The 21,847-nt window shown below is 43.3% G+C and overlaps 1 protein-coding gene across 1 annotated transcript in view; it reads left to right on the top strand.

Annotated features, from left to right (window-relative positions):
• CCDC15 (coiled-coil domain containing 15) overlaps positions 1 to 21,847 on the top strand; it is a 58,864-nt gene that overhangs the window by 4,496 nt on the left and 32,521 nt on the right. The window contains exons 4-7 of the mRNA XM_056114820.1: positions 3,369 to 3,518; positions 4,347 to 4,511; positions 14,687 to 14,800; positions 21,274 to 21,402. Of these exons, the coding sequence (XP_055970795.1) occupies positions 3,369 to 3,518; positions 4,347 to 4,511; positions 14,687 to 14,800; positions 21,274 to 21,402 (558 nt within the window). The remainder of the gene's footprint in view (positions 1 to 3,368; positions 3,519 to 4,346; positions 4,512 to 14,686; positions 14,801 to 21,273; positions 21,403 to 21,847) is intronic.

Genomic DNA, 21,847 nt, shown 5'->3' with positions numbered 1-21,847 from the left:
CATCGCAGGGCATTTCCCCCTCTCAATACATTTGGGTCAGTTTTATCTATATGACTCAATTGACTAAACAATCATTTTTCCTCGATGCCTTTTTTTTTCTTTTGCCTTAGTTGGTAGTGGGATGGGGGGCGTAGGAGGCCCTAGGGACCCTACCCCGTGCTTCTCAGCCTGGGTTCAGTGCCAGGGCCAGGGCCGAGGCAGGGATGCTGCTCGGGCCCTGTAGTGCTTCCGGCCCAGCCCAGGGCTGCACCTCCCTCCCCGCCCAATACTTGGGGGCCATGTGTTATGTATGTGGGGAGTGGGATTGAATCCAGGCAGGCCCCATGCAGGCATGTGCCATAACCCCTGTACTATTTGCCTGGCCCCCACTCTGCACTTCTCATAAGCGACCACCCACCCAGAAGCAGTGTGGTACTGTGTTCTCCCGGGCTGCACCTGGGGTTGCTAGGGGACGGGTAGTGCAGTGTATGGAGCCGGCTTTGGGTCTGACCTGCTGCTGCTGCAGCCCGGTCCTCCCCAAACTCTCCATTGCTTGTTCTTTCTGGCACAGGCCCCAGGTGATGTCTGTTTTTCACACTCCCAGCCAGGAAATGGGGATGTGGTGCTAACCCTTAGCCATTGTTTGGTTGATTCATGGTTGCGGTAAGTTTTGTAATAAAACTTTAGTAAGATTCAGATAAAGAATAAAGGAGGAAGAGATGAATTCTGAGCAGGTTTTAACTATTAATTCGACAAGGGCATGTTTTGTTCATTTTGTTCTACACACAGTAAGGCTTTTGTTCTACACACAGTAGGGCTTTTGTTTCACACGTAGTAGGTTTTCTATTTTGGCTGAGCTCCGGGATTACTCCTGGAGTAACTGCATAGGAGACAATATGCGGTGCTGGGGATTGAACCCACATGTGCTGCATGCAAGACAAGTGTCCTACCCTCTGTACTGTCTTTCCAGCAGCCAGGAAACACCTTTTGAGTTGTGTTCTAAATTAAGAAGGGTGGTGATAATTGGTCAAGAGGGAGGAGCATTTCAGATAAATGGAAGTTTTGGCAGTGTACAAGGGCAGTTTTGGAAGATTTTTGTTAGTTCATTCAACTCTAGCTTCTTCATCCGTTCTGTCGGGGGTAACTAAATGTGGATATTGTTTTGAATATTTTTTTATGATTTATCAGTAAATGTATACCTGTTTTATATACCGGTATACTTGGCTCTCATAAAAATGTCTTCGGTAAGACGATTTAGTGAATGGGAAAATTTGAAGGCACTCCAACTAAACAAGTGGCTGCTGGCTAGTTTTTATTGCCCCCCTCACAATTTGGTATTTCTAGTAAGTTGTCTATATACTGAATTTTCCTGTTGGAGCATGTACTCCTGAACTCACAGGGGAGAAAAAATTACATTCCTATATGTATCTTAGTGCCTAATAAGGTAAAGGTAAAGGCCCTCCCGTTGTTTGTCGATTTGCTCGAGCGGGCCCAGTAACGTCTCCATTGGAGACTTTGTTGTTACTGTGTCTGGCGTATCGAATATGTCATGGGGAGCTTGCCAGGCTCTGCCGTGTGGGCGAGATACTCTCGGTAGCTTGCCGGGCTCTCTGAGAGGGACGGAGGAATCGAACTCGGGTCGGCCATGTTGGCTGCGTGCAAGGCAAATGCCTTACCACTGTGCTATCGTTCCAGCCCTAATAAATGTAGGTAAATATTTGTAGAATACACAGAATATGGGCTGTAGCGATAGCACAGCGGTAGGGCGTTCGCCTTACAAGCGGCCAACATGGCCGACCCGAGTTCGATTCCTCCGCCCCTCTCGGAGAGCCCGGCAAGCTACCGAGAGTATTCGATATGCCAGACACAGTAACAACAAAGTCTCCAATGGAGACGTTACTGGGCCCGCTCGAGCAAATCGACGATCAACGGGAGGGCCTTTACCTTTTACCTTTACACAGAATATGGGCTGTAGCGATAGCACAGCGGTAGGGCGTTCGCCTTACAAGCGGCCAACATGGCCGACCCGAGTTCGTTTCCTCTGCCCCTCTCGGAGAGCCCGGTAAGCTATCGAGAGTATTCGATATGCCAAACACAGTGCTGGAGCGATAGCACAGCGGGTAGGGCGTTCGCCTTACAAGCGGCCAACATGGCCGACCCGAGTTCGATTCCTCCGCCCCTCTCGGAGAGCCCGGCAAGCTACCGAGAGTATTCGATATGCCAGACACAGTAACAACAAAGTCTCCAGTGGAGACATTACTGGGCCCGCTCGAGCAAATCGACGATCAACGGGAGGGCCTTTACTTTTACTTTACTAGTAACAACAAAGTCTCCAATGGAGACGTAACTGGGCCCGCTTGAGCAAATCGACGATCAACGGGAGGGCCTTTACCTATTTACCTTTACCTTTACACAGAATATGATACGGCCTTCTCACTGTAAAGATGCCGAGCTGACCAAGAGTTGAAAAGTATCAGGGATGTTTCCTTAGTGGTGCTTGATCCCAGAAGAAGGCATACATATTTAGACTAAATATTAAGTAGTGCAGTATCACATTCATTTTATTTTTGTATGTTGTGCATATTTATTCATTGATTCCTACTCTGCCTATTTCCAGAAAGGATTTTTAAGAACCTTAGTAGTATATGAGTGCTAAGATTGTGGCTCTTAATCAAAGAAGGAAGATGGATTGATGTGACAGGAAAATTTAGTGAAGAATTTAGGTAAATTTTAAAAGATAAGGAGATAATGGTAAGGAGTGTGGGGAGAATAGGAAGTAAGCAAGGTATAATCGGGATGCCAGTGGGCATTATAGAGTGAAGTAGCCAGTTTAGGTGATGGTGGTTGATAGGATTATGGGAAATATACACACATATATTATACATATTGGAGGGTGGCATTGTTTTGGCCACAACTGACTGTGTTCAAGATTTATCCCTGAATCTGTGCTAATGGGTCATTTTTCATGGTTCCGGGGATCGAACTAGATCAGCTGAGTGTGAAACTAGCACCTTACCTATTACATTAGTTCTCTAGCCCATAACTGAAGTATATTTTTAGAATTGTATCTTGACTGCTTTGTGTTTAGGAGTTAATAGGGGTCTCTGCAGTGGTTCTCAGGGACCCAAAGGCCACTCCCAGTTTTATCAGATCCAACTGTGGTTGTGGTGGTTTGATGCTCTGGAATGCTAGTGCTGGGGGATGTATCAGGTCCATATCTACAGCACATAGGGGACCATATGATGCTGGGAATTGAACTTGATACTTCCTGAGTGCAAGGTGTGAGCCCTACAGCTTTGAGCTACCTCCCTGGCCTGCTCTGTGCTTGTAAGAGAGTACTGATACACAGCACTTCTGACAAGCTTATTTTATGTCTTTTTTCTTTAAAGGTTTCAGCATATAGGATCGAAGAAGAACTAAAGGAACAACTAAGAAAAAAACAAGAAGCCTTAAAGCATTTTCAGAGACAAGTCAAACATCGAGTAAATCAGCAAATTAAGCTGAGAAAAAAGCAGCAGCTTCAGAAGTTTTATGAAGCAGTAAGTTCAACAGTGAGCCTGCAGGAAGATTGAAGGAGAACTGTGTGTGTTCTGAGAAGCTATTTTGCATAGTGGAATCCATTTCCTTTGATTCTGTGCTTTGTGAAATTTGGAATGCTAGTGAAGGTAGAGATAGGTAGTAGGTAAGCAAACCTATTATGTGTTACCTATTAACCTATTAACTTATTAGAGACCCCTATTAACTCCTAAGCACAAAGCAGTCAGGGTGCGATTCTAATAGGTTAATAGGTAATAGGTTTGTAGATAGAGAAACCAAATTTTATTCCTGTCTAGTTCTGACTCCTGCTGTTTGCTTTTACTAAGTAGTTAAAAACAATATTGGCTTTAGATTCAGACTAAAGTTGAGTTCTGGCTTTGTCACATGCCAGTCATGTGACCTGGAACAAAAGTTAATTACTTCTATTAACCTCTGTTGATGCCTTTTCTTCATCTGTATATTGGAGAATCTGACACATCTCCTAGGCTTGTTATGAGAATTTGATAACAAATTATTGGCAGATGACTAGCTGCCTGGTAAGTGTTACTTTCTTTGCTAGCTAAAGTGTCCCTACTTCTCCTCCTACCCCTTTGGGATGTATTCATTTTGTTGTAAAATTAAATTCTGACATGTTTTTGAAATTGACGTAAAGGTCCATTATCACATTTATTAAGTTTTAGGGTGTGCCACTGAAAGTTGACATGTTCATACAGTCAGTAAGTTTGCCACAGAAAGTCCATTTCTGTTAGAGGTGGTCTATGGTTGTGTTGATTGGAGTGGAATCTTCTGGAAGGATTTCACTCTTTTTGTGTGTGTGTGTGTGTGTGTAGGCAGAAAAAGAAGGCTTCGTAGCCACGCATTCTTCAGAACCGGCCCTCTTGACTCCTAGAAGCAGCAACATTTTCCCAAGCAATTTGAATGCTGCCAGGGGGAGTGAGAATAGACTAGAAGACAGAGAGACTCAAAATGGATCATTCCAACAACAAGCCCAGGCTGTAAGTACATGTTCAGTTTGGTTTGTGTCCAAACTAAAATATGATGTCTAAGGCTCAGTGTAGAACATGGGAGTGATCACTTTCAACTTCACTGTTTTTTTAGCCTCTTCTTTGTGGGGCCTCCTAAGAGTTGCTCAGAGACCTGGAGGCTACTCCCAGAGATTCTCAGCCAGGTGGCTAGTGGTTCAACCAAGGACCCGAGGATGTGGTGCTGTCTGGGCCCTGCAGTGCCAGGGACCTCCAGGCCATCCTGGAGGAGGGTGTCAGGGCCACATGCACTGACACACTGCCAGCACTGCTGGGCCTTCCGTTTACTACTGGGTGATACCAGGAGAGGGCGGTGTGGTTCCAGGGATTGAACCAGCATCTAGCATGTTCCTTAACCCTTAAGATACACTATCTTCCTAGCTTCGATTAGCTCTGTTTTAATCTTTGTGTAGTAGGGACTAGTGGAATGATGTTGATTTTACCTCGGGAAGCGATTTGGGTCACATCTGGAGATGCTTAGGGGCTACTCCTGGCCTTGTGCTCAGGGTTCACACTGGGTGGTATTCAGGACCAGGCAGTACTGGGGATTAAACTAGAATACGCAGTATGCATGGCATGTGCCTTTAGCCTTACACTGTCTCTCTGGCCCTGGTGTTTGTTTATTTTTTAAAATTTTAAATTTAATTTTACTTTTATAAAGTTGTTCACAATTTTTTACATTTAATATTTCAACACCAATCCCATCACCATTACACCTACCCGCCACCATGTTTTGAATGTTTTCACCCTGATCCCCAAACCCTTCCCCCAAAGCAGGACCTAAATAATTTATTTTGTGTTACTTGTTATGAATAATCCGCTAAAAATGATCCAAAAAAGTTTCCTTAGAGATAAGTATGTGAAGATTATTGTATCTCACCCTGGAGCCAATAAGCCCTTGTCTAAGAGATAACCAACATATAGAATGTCTTGGCTGTGCATTCCAGGAATTCTAAAATTTGGATGGTGATTTTGGGGTCCAGAGGTCTCTCTGCAGAGTATTGTTCTGTGTTGTTCTCTTCCAAGAGTTTTATTTGTGACTCTCTGGATCATGGCCATTAATGAGCCTATATGGTGCAAGAGGTAGTTCCTGGCCGTGACTGCCAGTCTACCTACCAGAAGCACAGGGAGATAAGGGGGGAGGTCACACATTCCCGACTACATGCGAGCCTGGAGATTTCAATCACTAGTCCTGAAGATGTGGGTATTTCAGCAGATTCACTCATGAATGAGACTGACTGAGCCTGTGGAGAGCGGCCGTGAGCATGGCGGCACTTGAGTTCTGGAGGTTTTCAGCTGCTAGGGCTCTGTTGAGGTGGGAAGAAGACCTCACTTGACCGCCTCTGGTGGCCCCAATGAGACAGCCTGGCACAGGGTCTGGAGGCATCTCTATGGCATATCCCTCTGGTGTTTATTTTTATGTATGCATTTTAAGTTTGTACTCATTTATTTTTGTAAGACACTTTAGAATTGTCTAAAGAAAGGTGCCAAAGTACAAGTTCAAAGTAAGAGTTTTAGGGGCCAGGACAATAGTATAGAGGGTAAGGTGCTTGCCTTCTATGTGAAAGACCTGGTTACCTCGTTTGGTTCCTCAAGCACCGGCAGGAGTGATCCTTGAGTGTAGAGCCAGGAGTAAGCCCTGAATACTTACGGGTTTGCCCCCTCCCCTTACCCCTATCACCTCCACCTCACCACACACAAAACCAATCCAGAAGGGGTTGGAGAGATAGTACAGCAGATAGGGCACCTGCCTTCCATGCAACCAACCTGAATTTGATTGTTGGCACCTCATATGGTCCTTGGAGCACCACCAGGAGTAATTCCTGAGTGCATATCTATGAGTGACCCCCCCAAGTATCGATGGACGTGGCCCTAACTAAAAAAAAGAAGTTTTATGTCAAAGAATGTTTTCTCATAGGAATATGGACAGAAGTGATTCCTGACTTATATTGCAGAGATTCAGGCATATTATTCATTGTTTTTGTCTGCTTCCCCCAGTCTTTTATATTCTATCATTATATTAATAGATTATAAACCTAGTAACAATATAGTGAACTCTCAATATCTTCAGAATTATTTTGGAAAATGTACATTTAGCAGTTCATTTTCCATAGCTAATATTGATGTTAGTTAGCCACTTACTCCAGTCACTTAACACCATCCAGGCAGCTCCCTTCTTGGTGTACTGAGCTGTACTGTTCATTTGAGACCAGACTCTTCAGCTCTGCTCTAGGTGTGATCTTATCACTTCAAACAGTTTTGGGTTGACCAGAGAGATAGGACAGGGGTGAAGGTGCTTGTCTTGTATGTGGCTGACCTGGATGCAGTCCCTGCTACTGCATATGTCCCTGAGCACCCCTGAGCACAGAGCTGGGAGTAATCCCTGAGCATAGCTGACTATGGCCCAAATACAAACAAATTCTTAGACATAGTAAGAAGAGAGCAGTAATGTGGAAAATCAAGCTCTGTAGCACTGTCCTCCCATTGTTCATCGATTTGCTCCAGCAGGCACCAGTAACGTCTCTATTGTGACACTTGTTGTTACTATTTTTGACATATCGAATACGCCACGGGTAGCTTGCCAGGCTCTGCTGTGCGGGTGGGACACCCTCGGTAGCTTGCCGGGCTCTCCAAGAGGAATGGAGGAATTGAACCCGGATCGGCAGCATGCAAGGCAAACGCCCTACCCAATATGTGAAAATTAAAAGTTGTATAATTGCCTAAGTAATGTTCTGGGTTATAAGTGTGAAGTAAATCTGATTGTACCATGTAGTATCAATAGGGAAACTTTTAGAAGCTCATTCAACTTCTTAAAAACTTTTCCTTTGTCCCTTGCTATGACCTTTTTTGTCATTGTGTGATTTGTATTGTTTTTATGATTATTTTTGTTTTTCTTTTTAATACTGTGAACTATTTGTTCAGAAAACAATGAACCACATAGTGCATTATACAAGGGCTAGAATACTGATTAAGAGAGATGCAGTTCAGGGGCCCGAGCAATAGTACAGTGGGTAGGGAGCTGACCCTTGCTTGATCCTGGTTCCCCATATGGTCCCCCGAACACTGCCAGGAGTGATCGTTGAGTGCAAAGCCCTGAGCACTGTCAGGTACAGCTAAAAAAAAAATACAACGAAATTCGTTCATATAATATGCTTAAATCCCACAGTGATGAGACTTTTCCTTATTGTCTCGTATATGAGTTTAGAACTTCAATGCACAGATATTTGTATGTATTGTTTGTAAACACTCTAAGGATACTACTTAAATGTTAGTTAGGTTGTTCCATGGTTTTATATTTTCAAATAGAGATCCTAAATATAAAGCTTATGGATCCCCCAATGTATTATAGAGGTATTGGCTCTATTTTGGAGTTCAAAAATTTAAATTCCAAGAAAATAGGAAGAATTCATGAAAGTAGTGAAAGTAGTCTATATTTTGAATTGGTAAGCTACATTTCATTGGTAAATTTAAGAGACTTTTGAGATGGAACCTGTTAAAAACCTAAGGTAAAAGGTAAAGGCCCTCCCGTTGATCATCGATTTGCTCGAGCGGGCCCAGTAACGTCTCCATTGGAGACTTTATTGTTACTGTGTTTGGCATATCGAATATGTCACGGGGAGTTTGCCAGGCTCTGCCGTGCGGGCGAGATACTCTCGGTAGCTTGCCCGGCTCTCCGAGAGGGGCGGAGGAATCGAACTCTGGTCAGCCATGTTGGCTGCGTGCAAGGCAAACGCCCTACCGCTGTGCTATCGCTCCAGCCCGTGTTAAAGACCTAGAATGTGTAATGAGCTTGCTAAGTTTCGAAATAAGTGAAAGAACTTCTTTAATTGGTAATTTATAGAGCAGAGTAACAGAAACCAATGTTAGAAAAATAGGAGAAAACCAGGTTGTGAAAGCTTTGTTTTATTTTGAAAATGTTTGGATCTTCCATGCAGTGCACAGTGGTTCTGGGGGCCACTGCTTGTAATTCTCAGTCACCTGGGCTGGTGGTGGGTTAGTATGAGGGCCTGGCCATATGCCTGCCACTGGGGCCACCCTAGCAGTTCTTGGGGCCTCCAGGCCCACAGCCAGTGACATTTGGGGCTCTATGTGATGCTGGGGATTGATTTGGGGTCACATGCATGCAAGACATGCACCTCAACCCTTTTACTATTTTCCTGACTCCTAAAAGCCTTTAAGGCTTTAATTATTTTAATTATTATTATAATTATTAATATTATTTTAATTATTTTTGGAAATTTGGGGTGGCCACACTTGACTGTGCTCAGGCACCTCTTTTGGCAGGGTTTGGGGGACTGTATGAGGTGCCAGGGATTGAACCTGGGATGGCTGTGTACAAAGCAAGCATGCTACCCTCTGCTCTATTGCTTAACATCTATTTTTTTTTATGTTACCAAGAGTATCTCGCCTGCACGGCAAAGCCTGGCAAGCTACCCGTGACGTATTTGATATGCCAAAAACAGTAACAAGAAGTCTCACAATGTTACTGGGCCCACTTGAGCAAATCGATGAACAACAGGAGGACAGTGACAGTGATATTAACTTTATTATAGGTTTTTCTACCCTGATTTTTTATTGGGAGGGGGTTAATTGAATTTTTTTTAAGTTGAATCACTGTGAGATAGTGTTTTTGTTTTTGGGCCATACTGAGTGGTGCTTGGGACTTACTCCTAACTCTGCTTAGGGATCACTCCTGGCAGATCTGAAGGAACATATGTGGTTTTGGTGCTCAAACTTGACTTGGGCACGTGCGAGGCAAGCTCCTAACCCATTGTATTCTCTGGCCTCTGATTTTCAATTTTTTTTTTTTTGGTCACACCCGGCAATGCGCAGGGGTTACCTCCTGACTTTACACTCAGGAATTACTCCTAGCAGTGCTCGGGGGACCATATGGGATGCTGGGAATCAAACCCAGGTCGGCCGTGTGCAAGGCAAAAGCCCTACCCGCTGTACTATCTCCCCTGATTTTAAATTTTTTAATTTTTTTTTTTTTTAGTTTTGAGTTACACCCGGCGATGCTCAGGAGTTACTCCTGGTTTTGCACTCAGGAATCACTCCTGGCAGTGCTCGGGGGACCATATGGGATGCTGGGAATCAAACCCGGGTCAGCCGCATGCAAGGCAAATGCCCTACCCGCTGTGCTATTGCTCCAGCCCCATGATTTTTAATTTTTTGACGTCTCAAACAGTGTTCTGGATGTCTGGGGTCTACTCTCAGAGGTACTCAGCCTCACTGTGGCCCTGACAGTTCAATGCTTGAGCATGGAAGTGGATGCTGCTTGGATCCATTGGTGCTGGGGGCCACCAGGACTAAACTTAGAACTGGGTCCAAGTGCCGTGGGGGATTGAACTTGGGACCTGCAGTGCGCGATCCAGCCCTTAGAGCTATCTTCCATGCCTCTACCCCAATTTCTCTTAAAAGAACTACTGAAAAATGACTTAAAATACTTGGTGCCTGAATACCTATGCCATGTGGGTACTTTTTATTTATTTATTCACTTATTTATTTGCTTTTTGGGTCACACCCAGTGATGCTCAGTGGTTACTCCTGACTCTGCACGCAGGAATTACTCCTGGCGATGCTTGGGGGACCATATGGGATGCTGGGAATCGAACCCAGGTCAGTTGCATGCAAGGCAAATGCCCTACCCACTGAGCTATTACTCCAGCCCCCAATGTGGGTACTTTTTAATCTGAACTTTTTCTATTGCATTTTTCATCCACTAGATGTCAGTAAGAACTAGACAGTTACGACTTCCTGCCCTAGCTCCCTGGTTTGTCTAGAATGATTAAAGTTAAGTGTCATTAGTTTTCTGAATGTTGATGGGCTTTTCGATTGTTTTTGGTGCGCAAATTATACTCCTGAATAAGTGCTCCAGTGTATTCTTCATCATACTCCCAGATAACTGGCACACTGGTCTTCTAGTATCTTTATGTTCACTTCCTGCCCAACTTCTTCCCCTGAATCTATTCCAGTTTTTTATAAATATAAGGAATTTCTTTTAGTTAGGTTTGCTTTTTGTGTGTGTGTGTGTTAGGTTCTAGTTTATAGCTTGGTTGTATAGTTTTTAACCCTTTAAAAGTCTAACACATTTAAAGGTCAATATATTATCATTTTTTATTAGCAGTATTATGTTTTGGGGACTTACCCAATGGTGCGCAGGCTTACTACTGGCTCTGTGCTCTGAGATCAGAGCAGGCTTGGCGGGCCATATGTGGTGACAGAGATTGAACCCATCATTTTCAAATAAACTATGTTGTACTGGAATAGCATTACACTTTTGGTAGATTTTTTTTCTACTTAATTTTTCCTTACAAAAAAAATTTAAATGTTCATTTTGTTTTGTTAACTGTATCCTGGGCTACTCCTGGATTGCTCTTGATTCTGTGCTCGGGGATTGATCAGGGGACTCTATAGTACTGGGGGTTGAGCCTGGACTTCCTGCGTGCAAGGCCAGTGCCTTTCCATTGAGCCACATCCTAGCCTTTGGATAGACGTTTTAGGGTGTAGGGATAGGGTCGGGGTTGATTCATACTTGGCTGTGCTTAGCTCTTACTCTTGGTTTCTCCTCAGGCATCACTCCAGGAAGTGCTCAGGGAACCTTATGTGGTGCCAGGGATCAAACCTGGATCTGCCATATGCTAGGCAAGTGACTTACCCACTGTACTATCTCTTTGGGCCTTGTATAGATTTTTTGGATTAATACCTATTAAAATAAGCATTAGGAGCTGGAGATATAGCTCAAGTAGTGAAGTCTATGCCTTGAATGTGTGAGGCCTTGAACCTGCCCACCACACCAATACAAATGGGTATAGCTAGCTACACCCAATCGTAGTAAAAATGGGCACTGGGCCTTGAATTTGGTCGAGTTGGTAAAAACTCTGTAAATGTTAGGTCTCATTTATATTATTTTCCCTAGAGTTTCTCTCAGGGCTGGAGCGGATAGGGCATTTGCCTTGCACGCAGCTGACCTGGGTTCAATTCCTCCGTCCCTCTCGGAGAGCCCTGCAGGCTACCGAGAGTATACCACCTGCACAGCAGAGCCTGCCCATGGTGTATTTGAAATGCCAAAAACAGTAGCAACAAGTCTCACAATGGAGATGTTACCGGGGCCCGCTGGAGCAAATCAATGAACAACAGGATGACAGTGCTACTTTAAAAAAAGTACATGAGGGGGCTGGAGCAATAGCACAGCGGGTAGGGCATTTGCCTTGCACGTGGCCGACCCAGCATCCCATATGTTCTCCTGAGCACCGCCAGGAGTAATTCCTGAGTGCATGATCCAGGAGTAGCCCCTATGTATCACCAGGTATGACCCAAAAAACAAAAAAAGTACATGAATAAATTACAAGGAACTGAAGAAAATAAACAATGAATGATGAATAGTGTCAGAGTAGATCTTCATCAAATTTTATCTTGCATGAAGATTTGGATTTGAAGATTTAAAATGTCAAAATTTGTTTATGTAGTAATTTATCAGTCAAAACTCTCTTTGTTTGTGGTTACAATGGCGAGGTTTTTAAATATAATTATACATATTGCATTTCTTTTTGTTTTGTTGTTTTTAGACCACAACCAGCTTTGCTCGGGGCTGACATGTGACTCTGCCAGCCCTGTTGATTCTTGAGCACCACCTGGGGTGCTGGAGAGTAACCCTGGACAGACCACGAACCTGCCAGGGCCTTCCCTGCTGTACTGTCTGTGCTCCTTGAATGATTGTTTCTTTCAGGGAATCTTTAGGTCTTGTATTGCACTAAGAGAAATGCATTTACATGCCTAATGTTTTATGGATGATTTATAACATCCTCTTATTTGTAAATTTTTTTCTTTTTTGCTTTTTGGGTCACACTGGGCAATGCACAGGGGTTACTCCTGGCTCATGCATTCAGGAATTACTCCTGGCGATGCTCAGGGGACCATATGGGATGCTGGGAATCGAACCTGGGTCATCTACATGCAAGGCAACCGCCCTACCCGCTGTGCTATCGTTCCAGCCCCTTATTTGTAAATTTTTAATATTAACTGTGGTCCTTGTATTAGTTTTCCATGATACTTACCTCAAACTTAATTGTCTAAAATGACAAGTTTATTCTTCCAACAGTTTTTTGGTGGCCAGAGGTCCAAAAACAGTTCACTGAAACAAAACCAGGATCCTAGCAGTGGTGATCTTCACAGACTCTGGAACTGGATTGTTCCTTGATTGTACTACTTTCATGTTTTACTTGTGTTCCTTTACTTGAGGCTGCATTGTGGTGTTCTGGATATTGAATCTCCCTTTGCCTGCCTCTCTCTTTCTCTTTCCCTCCTACTCCTTTCTCTCCTCTCTCTCCCTCTCTCCCTCTCTCTCTCCTTTTTTGGGGTCACACCCGGCAATGCTCAGGAGTTACTCCGGACTCTGAACTCAGGAATTACTCCTGGCAGTGCACAGGGGACCCTATGGGATGCTGGGGATTGAAGGGGGTCGGCCACATTCAAAGAAAATACCCTGCCCACTGCAATCTTTTTATTTTATTATTGATTTTTTTGTGGGTCACACCCAGCAATGCTGAGGCATTACTCCTGGCTCTGCACTCAGGAATTACTCCTTGCAGTGCTTGGGAGATCACATGGGATGCCAGGGATTGAACCTGGGTCAGCCACATGCAAGGCAAGCACCCTACCCGCTTTATTATCGCTCCAGCCCCTCTCCCCCGCCCACTGCACTATCTCTCTGGCCCTCCATTTACCTCTCTTACAGGAACACTAGTGATTACTCCTTGCAGTGCTTGGGAGATCACATGGGATGCCAGGGATTGAACCTGGGTCAGCCACATGCAAGGCAAGCACCCTACCCGCTTTATTATCGCTCCAGCCCCTCTCCCCCGCCCACTGCACTATCTCTCTGGCCCTCCATTTACCTCTCTTACAGGAACACTAGTGATGGTATGTGGCGCCCATCTCGATAATCCAAGATTTCTCTTTGTCTCAAGATCCTTAGCTTAATTGTCCTTGTAAAAGACCTCTTTACAAATCAGGTGGCATTTATAGGTTTCTGTGATTAGAACCTGATATCTTTTGGTGACTGTTACATTTTGGTCCCCAGAGGAGGTAGTTTGAAACAGAACTTTTAGTTGAAGGCTGATAGTAATGTCAGAGAAACAAAATAAGTCTAATGAACATCTCAACTTGAAGTGTCCTATATAAGACCAGATGAAATATACTATTTTTCCCCCCCAGTTTTTTTTTTGTTTGTTTTGTTTTTGGTTACACCCAGTTGTACTTAAGGCTTAATCCTGGCTCTGTGTTCAGGAATCACACGTGGAGGGACTTAGGGTACTTTATGGGTACAGGATTGAATTGGGTTGGCCACATACAAGGCAAGCACCTTACTCTCTGCACTATTGCTCCAGCTTCCTGAAGCATTATTGAAGGGGCTAAGAATAATCCTTTTCACTGATAGAAATTTGGGCTTGATGGAAAATGAATAGTATGTATTCTTACTCTAAATCTGTACAAAAGACCTTTTGAATCTTGTTATATAGTACAGAGTAGTAATGTCTGCCATATTTAGCAGTGAATTAAAGCAGGTGTTTTTGTGGTTTTGTGTTTTTTCGTAAAACCTCTGCCCCATGTATATCCCTTTTTTTCATTGAGATAAACTGAATTTCAACCCATTAGCTACTCAGCAACTAAAGAAATTTGTTTGTTTGTTTTGGGGTCATACCAGGATGCTCAGTGCTTTCTCCTGGCTCTGCACTCAGGAATCATTCCTGGTGGGGCTGAGGCGACCAAATGGGGTGCTCGGAATCAAACCCAGATTAACCGTGGGTAAGGCAAATGCCCTGTCCACTATGTTATCTCTCTGACCCTGCACAATAATTTCTAAGTGTATTAGTTGAAATTTTCATGTTCTAATATTTTTGTTTATATGTGAACTTAAAACATGCATTATTATCAAGCAATCCTTAAGTTATGAGACGCAATCTCTTAGAATAATGAAAATCATGCAAAAATTCTATCAGCAGATCAAATCTCCTTTGCAAGTAATCCTCCTGTCTTAGGTCTGGCAGTTTTTAATAATAGGGGCCTATTTTCCTGTTGGAGCACTTAGTGAATGTGGCATTAAGACCTTAACCTGTTTTGTTTGCTTTCTTTCTCTTCCCTGGCAGCTCTGTCAGACCATGAAGAAGGCACGTCACCAGCTGGCGTCCTTGAAAACCGTGAGTCACAAGGACGCACCTCTGCTCCCTGGGGGCCTGAGAACAAGCTCTCCCACCAGAGAGGTGAAAAAAAACTTCTCGTTTCTTTGAAAATAGTATAATTTCTATAGGAATACAGGGGGATGTTTTTCACATCTCAACATTATTTAGAACTATATAAAAATCTTAAGTATTCGTAGTAAGTAATAACTAAAAAAAAATGATGATAGCCCCATATATATCACAGAGTATTTGAAAACAAAGAATAGTGTTAGCAATACAAAGTTAAGTAGAAAAAAAAAGGGCACAAAATTACACACAGAATTATTTCAACTGGAAAAAAGAGTTTATCTGGTATGCGAGGTCCTGGATTTGATCCCTGGCATTCCCACCCCCCGGCCCCTACCAAAGAAATAATCCATTCCACAGTCACTAGCCATTTTTCTAAACATAGGATTTTAGTGGTAAAAGATCCTCAAGGAGCTTCTGTGCACTGAGAGAAGCATATGAGAAGCCAACAAATAAAGATTATAATTGAAAATGAGAAGATGATAAGTCCAATTTAAAAAATAATGAAGACCTAGAACACTTCCAGGAAGACAGCCCAAAAAGATGGGACAGGTCTTACATAGGTGGGACTCCAAGTCTGGTCCTTGTAACCTTATCCTTTCTCATTCCATAGCACCACAGGGCATTGCCAGGCCCAGGCACTGACCAGCACACCTGGGGCCCTGCCAGGCTCCCCGCCACCTCCCCCCCCCCCCCCCATTCCTGGGAAGACTTCTAAAGAAGAAAAGTGAAAGATATGGGGAGGCAAGTCTGGAGAGAGATGAACCAAGAGGCTAATGCTGATTGTTTGGGGTTCAGGCATGATTACAGATGATTTTTATTTCTTTCTCTTTGTTTTCTTTAAAAAGCCTTTGTTTTTATTTTTGTTTGGGGGCCATATCCATGATCAGGGGTTATGCATTGCTCTGCACTCAGGAATTACTCCTGGTGGTACTTGGGGGACCATATGAAATGCGGGGGATCGAACCCAGGTGGGCCTCATGAAAGACACGCACCCTACCTGCTGTACTATCTCTCTGGCCCCTGAAAAGTTTTTCATGATGTATATCTTTTACTTTTGCCAGTGCCATTAATTTTTTTAAAGAATTAAATTTTTCTGACTCAAATATAATATTGGTTTAACAGAATGTAAATGTAGAGCTCATCACAAAATGATAGGCAAGACCATATATGTAAAATAACGTGTTTTGATACTTTTCTAATAACAGGTTTTATGCATATGGGTGTTAAACCCATGTATTGCCCTGTATTTACTTAATCTTGGCATTTGGTGTGCAGCTTCTGGAAAATGGACTGTTAGATCTTTTTACTTTACCTTTTCTTTTGCTGTCATCAACTCTGTCTCTTACTCAGCTCTTTTCCAGAGTCACTTTTTTTTAATAGGGACAAATCCTGGTGACACTTATCCTGGTGAAGCTTAGGGGCCACCACAATATAAGTGGCAGTGCTGGAGAAGGGACAAGCAGGATCTGGACCCAACTCAGCTCACATGTGCCAACACCTGCTCTGTCACCTGCGTTACCTCCCTGCTCCCCTAAGTCACTTTTTGATTGGTATTTTATTTTACATTTTGCTCTATCCTACGCAAATATAGGTTCTAATTTTGTATTTTTCCCGAAGCTGCTCATCATATCTATCAAAACCCTCTTGACTTGTTTGCAATTGGTAGGACCGTAAATGCTGCGTCTCCCTGGTCTCCAGTGATAATTGAGACATTTTCAGTGAAATATAAAAAGAAATGGCCCTGGGCATGCATCCCATTTGGTGTGCTGTCCTAGATGCATGCATTGTGCTCACCTTTTCCCAGCCTTGACAGCATTGTAGGGACAGTCAAGGTCAGAGTTCCTTTAATACCCGAGTCCTTCTCAATGCTTGGCTTCTTTATAATTTGTATTCCTACCATGAGTTTGCCTGTCTTTTAGTTTGGGCCAATGAATGAGGTGATTTGACCTCACCTAATGAAGCAGGGGGGAAATGGTTGGTTATCAGGTCCAAGAGACATATTTTCTATTGTGAGAGCATGCTCAAAACTTACAGTGAATGTTTTGAGTGCGAGTCACAAATCTGACTGAAATAATTATCCTGCAGAGGGGAGGAGGATTAAGACTGAGATAACATCCTCGTATAAACCAGTTTTATACGTCAAAGGTGCCATTTAAGTGTAATTCATTATTATGAAATGATGATGAATTCAGGCTGACTGGTTGCTTGCAAAGAATGCATGTGTGATTTTCAGGTGAAACATCACGCTATACAATTAAAAATAATCTAAGGAATTAGTGAACTTTTAAAATCACATCAAGTATGTATGCTTTCTCTCAGGTCCTAGGAGTTATAAATGGAAATCTGCTCACTAGTGAGAGGGTTAAACAATCTATTCCCAGCTGGACTTGGGTTTCATTTCCGTGTTAGATATAGCTTAGTAGACATTAGACTTTCCTTGTTAGACATTAGAATCTGACTGTGGTTGTTTTTGTTCCAGATTTGGAGCTACAAGAAGAAGATAGATTTGCTTGTGTGCTGATAGGGCCGGGGCAAAATCAGAAACCTTCTGAAAATTATTGTTGGTTAGAATAGGGTCATGTGTGTCATTTATAAAATTAATATACCCAGGACCAGAGAGATAGCTCAGTGGATTGGGCATGTGTCTTGTATGTGTAGAACCTCGGTTCAGTTCCCAGCATCACATATTGCCCTGAATACTGTCAGGAGTGATACCCATGTACAGAGCTGGGAGCCCCTGAGCACCACTGAGTGTGGCCCCTGGAGAAGGAAAATATATGAAGTCTCCACCAGCGTGTTTCACTCCATATGTTGTTGTCTGAGTGATTTATTTATACATTTGGAACAGAAATAACTTGTTTTCTTTGATTCTATATTAGACTATCATAACCTGTTAAGATCACACCAAACCAATTTAGTTTAAGGGCTTTTGCATTTTCTGAACCATTTTTATTTGTACTGAATTTTTTTCCCCCATAAGGCATTTGGGGCTGGAGCGACAGCACAGCGGGTAGGGCGTTTGCCTTGCACACAGCCAACATGGCCGACCCGAGTTCGAATCCTCCACCCCTCTCAGAGAGCCCAGCAAGCTACCCAGAATATCTCGCCCGCAGGGCAAAGCCTGGCAAGCTACCCGTGATGTACTCGATATGCCAAACACAGTAACAACAAAGTCTCACAATGGAGACCTTATTGGGCCCGCTCAAGAAAATCGATGAACAACGGGAGGACAGTGACAGTGACAAGGCATTTAGGAAAGTCTGTGAAGGTCTTTTCTGTTTACATTTTGGGCCACTCTTGAAGAGTGGTTGAGGGAGGCCCTGTGGTGCTCAGGCTGGAACCTGGGTCTCTGCACACAAACATAGGCTCCAGCCCTAGGAGCTGTCTCCCTGACCTGTTATCAAAACTTTTTGACTATTTCACGTAGCCAGAACTTTATGGAAAATCTGGAAGAAAATGTGGTGAGTAAAAAGAAGAGTAATGCCTGTTAGAATTATCCACAGCTAATGAAAGAACGATGGGTTTAAGGATTAAGTTGTAGTGTCCACTGTTGTTTTTTAAAGTAGTTAAAATGTATTTTGTGTGCTGAGAGTTTTTTTTTTCCAGTTTCATTGGGATGTGACTCATATGCCTCACAGCTCACCCATTTAAAAGTCTGCAGTGCATTCATTGGCTTTGGTGCACACAGCACTGGTCACTGTCACCACAGTCTAATCTTCTTCATCCCTAGAAGAAACTTGTCACTCCTGGTCCCTTTCATATTAGCTGTCACACCCTAGTCTCTTTGTCTCCACCCACTAGTACTGAACAAACACTAATGTAGTTTTAGTCTCTGTCAACTTGCTTATTCTGGATTTTTCACTGAAATTGAATCAAAGAGTGTGGAGCCTTGTGTGACTTTCACTTTGCTCAATGTTTTTTTACTTCACTTGCATGCGTGCATGTGTTTTAGACTTCATCCTTTTTGTTGTTTAATGCCTTGATCGATCACATAAGGTATGTCCATGTTCTTGTTGTTGGACACTGGATTTGATGAATAATTCATCTGTTTTTCCCCCACAATTTGATATGAACATTTCCCAAGTAGTGGAATTTCTGGGTTATATGATAATTCTGTGCTTACTATTTTGAGGAACTGCTGAGCTGTTTTCCATCAGCAGTGTCTGAGGGTTTTGCATCCTCCCCCAAACTGATGTTCGTCCTTCCCATAATAGCCATGCTCAGTGAGTGTGAGGTGGTCACTCATTGTACTTTTGTCTTGTGCTTCCCTGATGACCAATGATCCTGAGTCTCTACGTGTTTATTGCTCACTTAGGTGTCTCTTGTACAGAGAATGTCTATTCAAATGCAGGGCCTGTTTTTAAGATGGGGTTATTTGGCTTATTTGGCTTTTTAATTTCATTTGTAAAAACTCTTTTATATCTGAATACAAGTCCCTTATCAGATACTTGATTTTCAGATATTTTTTCCTGTTCTATGGCTTGTCATTTGACTTTCTGTTTTTCATTTTGCAGAGCCAGGAGTGATCCCTGAGTATGGAGAGGGGTTTTGAGTTACACTCTGCTCAGGGATCACTCCTGACTGTGGTTCAAACCATTTAGGGTGTCAAGGATTGAACCGGGGGTGGGGGTGGGGTTGTCCATGTGCAAGGAAATATGTGCCTTAACCCTGTACTCTTCAGCCCCAACATGCCCCATCATTTTACTTAATGTTCTTATACTGTTGCTGTGGGGCCACTCCTGACAGTGCTGAGGGCCACAGGGCCACGGGTGGTGTACCTAGTGATATGGAGATGTGCACATATGCAGTGCTGGGGATTGAATTCAGGTCCTCATACCTGTAAGATATGTATCTGCTTGAACTGCACCCCAGCCTGAAGCACACAGATTTTAATTCTTGGTATATTCATCTTTTATTGTTTGTTTGTTTTGAGGGGCAAAATAAGCTTTCTTAGCACTCAACAGGCCAATGGGTAGTTGACAAATCAGTGATTAGATGTTGGGCAGGCTGCAGGGGGCATGTGGGCAGGCTAGCCGGAAGAGAGCAGGATCTGGCATCCCCTCTTCTGGGGCCTCAGTCTCTGGCTCAGAATTTGATGTCCACCACATGGAAGCTGGCCTACTGCATCAGGCATCCAGGCAGACCCAAGACTGGCCTTCTGTTACATGATCTCTGTGAGTGCAGAAGTAAGTGCTGTCAGGAAGTTTATGCATTCATTTCCAGACTGAGGAAATGTGCGTGTTCCTGGCCACCTCTATGGAGATCTCATCCTGACCTTCAGACTGGTTTTGGGACCTCACCTGTCAATGCTCAGGGATCACTCCTGGCTCTGCATTCTAGGATCACTCCTGTGGAGCTCAGGAGACCTTAGGGGTGCTTGGGGATCAAACCTGGGTTGGCCGCATTCAAGGCAAACACCCTCCCTGCTGTACTGTTGTTCTGGCCCCTGTAGACTGCAGCAGCTTATTAAGGAGTTAGCCCCATCCACATCTAGTTCAGCACCTGGCCCCAATGGGCCTTAGTCGGCTCTGCATGCAGTGGCTATGTGTTCTGAATTCCTCATTGGACAGGATGCCTAGCTGCTCTTCAGGGGTGTTCCCACCATATGCAAGATGAAATGCAGCTGTTGTTCCCCTGTGGGCAGAGGGGCCAGCCTGGAGCCTACTGTCGGCCTGAATGTGTTTGGTAGCTCCAAATGTCATTGACAGCTGTTGGTTGATTGTCCTCATCTGATCTCTGGCCACCTGGTGGTGTTCATACTAACAACTGTTCATAGTCTATGTGCTTTTGTAAAACTGAAGTCTCTTTTCTAGGAGAGTTGACCTGGAGAATCACTGACCTTGGACACCTTAGATAGGACAGGTTGTGACCCAGCCTGCTGACCCCGCTCCACCACCACGAACTCATTCCCACTGTTTTTATTTTGTTTTGTTTTTTGCCTGTGCTTTTGGCGTATCATTGAAAAGCCTGTTTATCTTTTCTTGTGGTGCAGCATCAAATGAACCACTTGTTAAGGTCATGAATAATTCCTTTTATGTGTTCTTTTAAAAATTTTATAGTTTTAGCTCTTACATTTAGGTCTGTGATTCATTTTGAGTTATTTTTTAACATTTTTAGAGGAAGCATTCTAACTGAAATCTTTTTTTTATTCTAAAACCATGTTGGGAAGATGAGTTTTGTGCCACTAAATTGCCTCAGCTGAAAATTAGTTGACTGCAGCATAAACATTGTTATCATTATTTTTATTATCTGATATCCATGAGCACGGGATAGCTGTTTATTTTATAATTTATTTTCTTTCTATAAAGTTTCAGAACTTTCAGTCAAATACTTCTTGTAATGTCCTCTTTTATGATCTTTGACTATATCAACCTACTAAAATATAATACTGTTGTTCTGAAGCCTAGATTATTATTGCAATCATATTGTTTCTATCTATATTAGATACATTTGTTTTTTCTTCTTTTTGTTTGTTTGTTCTTTAGGAAACTAACTCTAAAGAATTTTCATCTGTTTTCATCGACATCGATGAGAAAGGCAAAGAGAATTTGATTGGGGGGGACCAGCAGGGCCTCCTTTCTGAGGAGGGGAACATCCCTGTGGTCAGAGTGCAGGTACAGTGAAGGGAAAGGGGGGTAGTATAACTGACATTAAACTAATTGCAATTTGGACTAGAGAGGCTTGATCGTTCATTTACTCATTTAGGATAGCAGGTTAGTGTCCTGTTTAGGAAAGACTGATTATACATTTTACCCTAGTAATTTGTTTGGCCTGCCATTTTTTGGTGGGGGTGCTGCTAAGCAGTGCTGGGTGACCTGGAGGCCACTTCCGAAAACACTCACATAGGCTGTACAGACCTGATGGTTCATTGCTGAGGCCCAGTTAGGTTGGGACATCTGGTGTCTGGGGGGCTACAAGTGCTCAGTATTGTCTTGATTTTTTATTTTTTTATTTTTTGCTTTTTGGGTCACATGTGGTGATGCACAGGGGTTACTCCTGGCACTGCACTCAGGAATTACTCCTGGCATTGCTCGGGGGATTATATGGGATGCTGGGAAT

The sequence above is a fragment of the Sorex fumeus genome, unplaced genomic scaffold (genome assembly GCF_029834395.1).
Source record: "Sorex fumeus unplaced genomic scaffold, SorFum_2.1 ptg000028l, whole genome shotgun sequence".
In the NCBI taxonomy this organism is placed as follows: domain Eukaryota; kingdom Metazoa; phylum Chordata; class Mammalia; order Eulipotyphla; family Soricidae; genus Sorex; species Sorex fumeus.
Note: the sequence above shows the minus strand (reverse complement) of the source record. Positions and strands in the feature narration are given on the sequence as shown.